This window comes from Nematostella vectensis, chromosome 2 (genome assembly GCF_932526225.1).
Source record: "Nematostella vectensis chromosome 2, jaNemVect1.1, whole genome shotgun sequence".
NCBI lineage: Eukaryota > Metazoa > Cnidaria > Anthozoa > Actiniaria > Edwardsiidae > Nematostella > Nematostella vectensis.
In genome coordinates this window covers 2,956,455-2,963,138 of record NC_064035.1, presented here as the reverse complement: position 1 = coordinate 2,963,138, position 6,684 = coordinate 2,956,455, and the positions used below count along the sequence as shown (strand labels likewise).

General features: G+C 43.0%; 1 protein-coding gene across 1 annotated transcript; it reads left to right on the top strand.

The window, feature by feature from the left end:
- The first annotated feature begins 59 nt into the window (after positions 1–59).
- Positions 60–5,849, top strand: LOC5515544 (solute carrier family 40 member 1). The gene is made up of 5 exons (XM_032385310.1): positions 60–145; positions 1,374–1,444; positions 2,326–2,485; positions 3,041–3,265; positions 3,646–5,849. Exons 1-5 carry the CDS (start codon positions 82–84, stop codon positions 5,292–5,294), a joined length of 2,169 nt encoding a protein of 722 aa, XP_032241201.1. The 5' UTR covers positions 60–81; the 3' UTR covers positions 5,295–5,849.
- The last annotated feature ends 835 nt before the right edge of the window (positions 5,850–6,684 follow it).

Genomic DNA, 6,684 nt, shown 5'->3' with positions numbered 1-6,684 from the left:
AAGTGCATCATAACACAGGCACCCCACAAAACTAGTTGGAGCATACATGAATCGGGCCTGCTGTGCTTTAACAAAATAAAAATGGAAGCCGACAACGATGACAGCATTCGAGAGCTCGATCTTCCCGACTCGAGGACAAACCATGGTGAGTCCATCTCATAAGGAGTATGAACATCGATGATGGAAGGACAATGTGCCATTTTAGCCTTAGCGTTTTAATCGTTCATCTTTCTAGAAAGTTGTAATACAGGCTCTAACCTGATAACCTGGAAATCATCTTTACCATCAAGAAATATCAGCATCATGCCTATTACTTAAAATAGTTGTAAACTAAGCGTTTTTTTTAATTGATGCTGGTTCAAAATGCTTACGATAGCATAGACTAAAAGATGATGGCATACATTCTTGTTTACAACCTAAAAAGGGTTGTACAACAAGTTACAGTTGAAGCTCTCTGAGCATCCTCGATCAGAAACTCATCAATTACAAATCACAGACGCGCTTCCTGAACAATGGACCACAAATCTGCATAACCGACATTGGTTGGCCAGAAATCTAGCAACTTCACATTTGCTGAGCTAATTCCGACTTTCCTTCACTGGTCAAAAACACTTTTAGAGAAAACCTGAAGGATTTCAACAGTAACAGGATGTTTTTGCACAACTTGCCGACAGGGCAAGTGTGAATTGAATAACTTTTGCTGTTATTTGCTATTTACGATGGTTTTCGCACAAAAGATATAATTATTTCCAACTGGCTCCTTTGGAGTGGTGATTCCCAAGCAGAGAAATCCATATTGTCTTTTGTATAATGTCTTACAAAAGGCCAAGCTGGCAAAACAATGAAATATGTAGAGTCCTCAGCATTCAGATCTGTGGGCATAAGATCTCTGTCAGTGCTTGCGGCCAAAATTGAGGAAATGATACAGATTTTGATGAGGGACCACAAGCACACACTCTGTTGTCACAGGTTTTTGGCATCATCATCATCATCATCATAAACTTTATTAACGTGTCAAAATCTACTAGGGCGCCACAAGTGGCGTACTAATTGGGGACACCAAGCTTATGGCCAAGTTTATTCTTTACTGTTTCCCAGGTGTTATATCCCTGGTTTTCATAGGATGCTCTCCAAGCAACCGCTATCAAAGGTGCCCAGTTCAGATAGCAACTGCGATCATGAATCACCAAACTCACCCGAACTCTGTGATTCTAAGCTCTCGTAAACAACCACATTATCAGTTCAACCAGCTCCATTAACAACCATAATTTAAAACCAACAACAAAGACTTTTGTCTTTTCATTTGTTGTTAATACATTGTACTTCTTTCTATTCTCTTGCTAATGGTTCATGTAAAATGTACAATATTGTAGGTAAATCAAGAAGGTGTTGCAACTTTACCCCACAGACCCTGGTGTGCTTCAGCCATGGTCTCTCAGCCTGGGTAGGTGCATTGTTTTAGGGCTCATCACCAGACAAATCCACCCATACAAAGACTTATTTTCCTTAGAATTTCCTGTATTGTACTAAAAAAACCTCCTGCTTCCATAGAAACTCACTTGGGCAAAATTTGCTTCCCCTCCCCCCCCTCCCCTTCCCCTAAAAAAGATTGGTAGGCATGTAAGTGTGTTCACTTGTAGAAGACACTATAATCATGACATTAGTTACATCGGAATGACTGGAATAAAGTATGTGGTTTGTCAAGATGTATTGCTTGTCCTCCTAGCTCCCCCACATTCCTTTGTGAGCTGACGAGACCACAATCCTTCCCCAAGTATCCCACCTCACTTTGCCTAGCACTTTAATCTTTGTCTCTCTAAATCTTGTCTTTCTTGCCTAGCACTTTCTTCTTTGTCCTTCTCCACATTGTCTTTCTTGCCTAGCACTTTAATCTTTGTCTCTCAACATCTTGTCTTTCTTGCCTAGCACTTTCTTCTTTGTCCTTCTCCACCTTGTCTGACTTGCCTGGCACTTTCTTCTTTGTCCTCCTCCACCTTGTCTTACTTGCCTGGCACTTTCTTCTTTGTCCTCCTCCACCTTGTCTGACTTGCCTAGCACCCTCTTCTTTGTCCTTCTCCACCTTGTCTTACTTGCCTAGCACTTTCTTCTTTGTCCTCCTCCACCTTGTCTTTCTTGCCTAGCACTTTCTTCTTTGTCCTCCTCCACCTTGTCTTACTTGCCTAGCACCCTCTTCTTTGTCCTCCTCCACCTTGTCTTACTTGAGTAGCATTTTCATATTGTGTCCTCCACCTTGGGTACAACTGTTTCGTAAACACAAAATATGTTGTAGTTTTACAGTCAGTGTCTTGGTTTTATTCCTTTTAGGGAGACCGAATGTGGGAGTTTGCTGTGGCCCTGTACCTTGTTGAGCTGACTCCAGGCTCTCTGAGACTGACCGCTATATTTCAGTTGACGAGAACACTGTGTACCATTCTTCTTGGTCCATATGTTGGAGCATGGGTGGATGCAAACCCTCGCCTTAAAGGTTTGTCCATATGTAGGGTCATGGCGAAATGGGTGTCCTAGAAGGGTGTCCTTAAAGGTTTGTCCATATGTAGGGTCTTGGCGAGATGGGTGTCCTTAAAGGGTTGTTCATTTGTAGGGTCATGGCGGGATGGGTGTCCTAGATGGGTGTCCTAGAAGGGTTTGTCCATATGTAGGGTCTTGGCGAGATGGGTGTGAAAGTTCTTTCAATGTTTAGCCAGGGCTTTAGCAAAGCTGTATTATTTTGTAGTTAGTACTTGTATGTTCTATTATAATTATATAATAAGTCTCTGAGCAACAGAAAGTATGTTGCTGCATACCCTTGGAGAGCAGGGGTTTCATTTAGGCCCTGCTTATCAAATTCCTCCACCTAAAAATCTCTTAAACTCACCCCTGGGAGAGGAGGGGGGACATGTAGTTTCTTTTGCTCTGGCAAGAGGCTAATGAGGCATTCAACCCTAACCCTCGCCTGTAGTCTTGGAATTGTTTGGATTACTATCATATCCTCATTTGTTTTAGTTTTTGGTAACTAAAATGACGTCTTTATATTTTGCAGTTGCACAGAGGTCCCTAGTGGCACAGAATCTAGCAGTTGCCGCATCTGCCCTGATTCTCCTTCTTATCCTCTCCGTCAAGTTATTCCATGGCTTATTTGTGCTTCTTGTCGGCCTAGCAATATTTGTGGCCTGCTTTTCTGTGCTGGCTGGTATTGCAACTAAAATTGCTGTTCAGAAAGACTGGGTTGTTGTCATATGCCAAGGCGATAAATCTCTTCTTGCAGGTACTTTTTTATCACTATTTCCGAGATATTTGTTTCTTTTTCAGCTTTTTTCACTTATTTCTCATGCACTAGTTAACATACAATTTTATTTTTACAAATAATTAGCAACCCTTCAACGCTATTCACATTTCGTTCGTACAACTGCAATTTGCCATTTGCGCTGACAACGTTTATTTAAATAGCTGTATACTTAAGGGAAAATGCTGTTTGTTGATAGGGGGCCGGTCCCTAGAAAGCAGATTAGCGCTAACCCAGGGATAAATCTGTTTGGATAAAAGGGGTATTCATTCTAAGTTAGCGTTAACCTGCTTTCTAAAATCACGGCCCGGAACGACACTAGGTCAGAGAAGAGATAATGTGTTGTTATCCTTATTTTGCAGGTACCAATGCCATAATGCGGCGAATTGACCTCGTCTGTAAGATCTTGGCACCAGCACTCGTAGGGCAGGTCATGACTTACGTGTCCAAATCAGCCGGCGTCATCCTTATCGCCTCATGGAACGTTTTATCAGTCTTTGTTGAATATTTTATGCTGTTGAGGGTATACCACTCAGTACCATCCTTGGCCCACAAGAAAATTGACAAGAAACTTACCCAACAAGAAAATCCTCAAGAATCGCAGGAAGAAATACGGGGATCTAGGGATAGGCTAGTCTTTATGGAGACTGAGGGAGGGGACTCTGAGGCTTTGGTCTCACGTCCCGGATCAGCCTTGCCCCAAAGCCCTCAGACTTCCCGTCCTAAACCAGGTATTATACAGCGCCTAAAGACCAGGATCACCACCACCAAGTCAGTGTGGCAGGTGTACATGCGCCAGGAGGTCGCGCGACCGGGTGTTGCCCTTGCAATTCTGTATTTTACAGTCATAAGCTTTGGATCTGTTACCACTGGCTATCTCTATACACAGAATCTCAGTGAGTCTCTACTTAGTATTCTTAGAGGTGTTGGCGCGCTGTTTGGAATTGCTGCCACTTTCGTGTTTCCGAAGCTAAGAGACTCTATTGGACTTGTGCGCTCGGGGTTGTTTTCAATGTCTGCGCAGTTCATTTGCGTATTGTTATGCTTGGGTGCTGTACTCGCGCCAGGATCCCCATTTGAGTTGCTTCCTGATAGCTGGCGTTACCATGGTAATGTCATCGCGCGTAACACGTCAACGACTGTTGCCATTGGCAACTGTACTTTGAGTGGGTATACTTTTACCCGTCATCCACGTTTCAACCTTGATTTAGAACTCAATGCCACAGGAGCAGAATCAATTGGTCTTGAATACAATACAACTGTCGGGGTATCTACCATCCTCCCCTCCCCGTATAGCCTCGAGACCACCGATTTTGTCTCTATAACCCCTCATTTGTATACGTCCGCTACTAAATTGCCTACCGACGCAACTATAGCGTCCTCAACTTTTGCCGCCATCTTTACGCCTTCACCAACCATCCTTGCCTCGGCAACTCTGTCAAGCTTGCACCCCTCAAACAGCTCATTCCCTAACAACTGCACATCCTACACCAAGCACACGGTCGTCAAATCCTACAACTTCTCGTACGTCTCCGTGATTTTGCTCCTCAGCGGGATCATTACGTCACGGTTCGGTCTGTGGCTGACTGATCTCACCGTCACGCAGCTACAACAGGAAATAGTTGCTGAGGAGGAAAGGGGACGCGTGGGGGCCGTCCAGAAGTCTCTGTGTTCAATGCTAGACATGGCCATTTACGTGTTAGTTATCTCGCTTCCTCTCCCGGAGCAGTTCGGCTACATGGCCATCATATCTGTGGCCGCTGTCGGATTCGCCGGGATCCTGTATGCCTCGTTTTCGTACAAAGTGCGCGGTCATTTGTTTCACCTTGAGAAGGTCAAAGGTTGTGGTTATCGGAGAAAGCATCCCACGGTTTCGCGGTCACCGGAAGTTTTGTCTGCGTCACGTGATAGCTTAGGTAGGGAAAGGCAGGACGAAAATGCTGGTGATGATGATGAAAAAGATATGCTACAAGGTGTGATGTCAACCAGAAATGAGAATTTCAAATTCTGAATGTGTTGCAGACGAACTAATCACCGATATTAGTTATCCAACAAAGCGAGCTACGTTAATGGGCCACTTTCACGGCCCTTTCTATGGTAGAATAGGAAAGCTCGAAAAACAGTCAAAATCATGCAAAATAACCAGAATACGTTTCAGTTGAATGTAGTATTGCGTGGTTTGAACTTGTAACATCGAGCGATCCAGGTTTCGATCCAGGCTACACGTTTACCGAAAGCATGTGAAGTAAACCAACTAGAAAATCACAAACAAGTTCCTTTTTTCGATTTTGTAGATTTAAAAAAAGAAATAAAATAATTGCACCAAATTATAAACCAGAGCTGAAAACGATATAAACACTTTTTATTTCAATTTTGACCACCCATATTATTCGAGCCAAAGTCAACTTTTTTTATGACGATGAGCCCCGTACGAACACTTCCAGCACACGAGGAAGTCGTACAAATTCCTTGTTATTGTAAAAACGTAGAAACTAAGATAAAAGTCATGCTTGTCGTAATTTCTCTACAGAGGCAGTAATAATAAAATGGATGGTCATAATTCTAATTTGCTATTTTAAATTTTATCTCCAACCCCCCTGTTGAGAAACCTCTATCAGTTAGATGTCCACCCTGTAATTCCAGTGCTAATTTAGAAGACCACCCTGTAATTCCAGTGCTAATTTAGAAGCTTATCCCAGGAATTCTAGTTATAATTTAGAAGCCCATCCCAGGAATTCTAGTTATAATTTAGAAGCCCATCCCAGGAATTCTAGTTATAATTTAGAAGCCCATCCCAGGAATTCTAGTTATAATTTAGAAGCCCATCCCAGGAATTCCCGTGCTAATTTAGAAGCCCATCCCAGGAATTCTAGTTATAATTTAGAAGCCCATCCCAGGAATTCCAGTGCTAATTTAGAAGCCCATCCCAGGAATTCTAGTTATAATTTAGAAGCCCATCCCAGGAATTCCAGTGCTAATTTAGAAGTCCACCCTGTAATTCCAGTGCTAATTTAGAAGCCCACCCTGTAATTCCCGTGCTAATTTAGAAGCCCACCCTGGAATTCTAGTTATAATTTAGAAGCCCATCCCAGGAATTCTAGTTATAATTTAGAAGACCACCCTGTAATTCCAGTGCTAATTTAGAAGCCCATCCCAGGAATTCTAGTTATAATTTAGAAGACCACCCTGTAATTCCAGTGCTATATTAGAAGCCCACCCTGGAATTCCTGGGCTAATTAAGAGGCCCACCCTGGAATTCCCGTGCTAATTTAGAAGCCCACCCTGGAATTCCTGGGCTAATTAAGAGGCCCACCCTGTAATTCCAGTGCTAATTTAGAAGCCCACCCTGGAATTCCTGGGCTAATTAAGAGGCCCACCCTGGAATTCCCGTGCTAATTTAG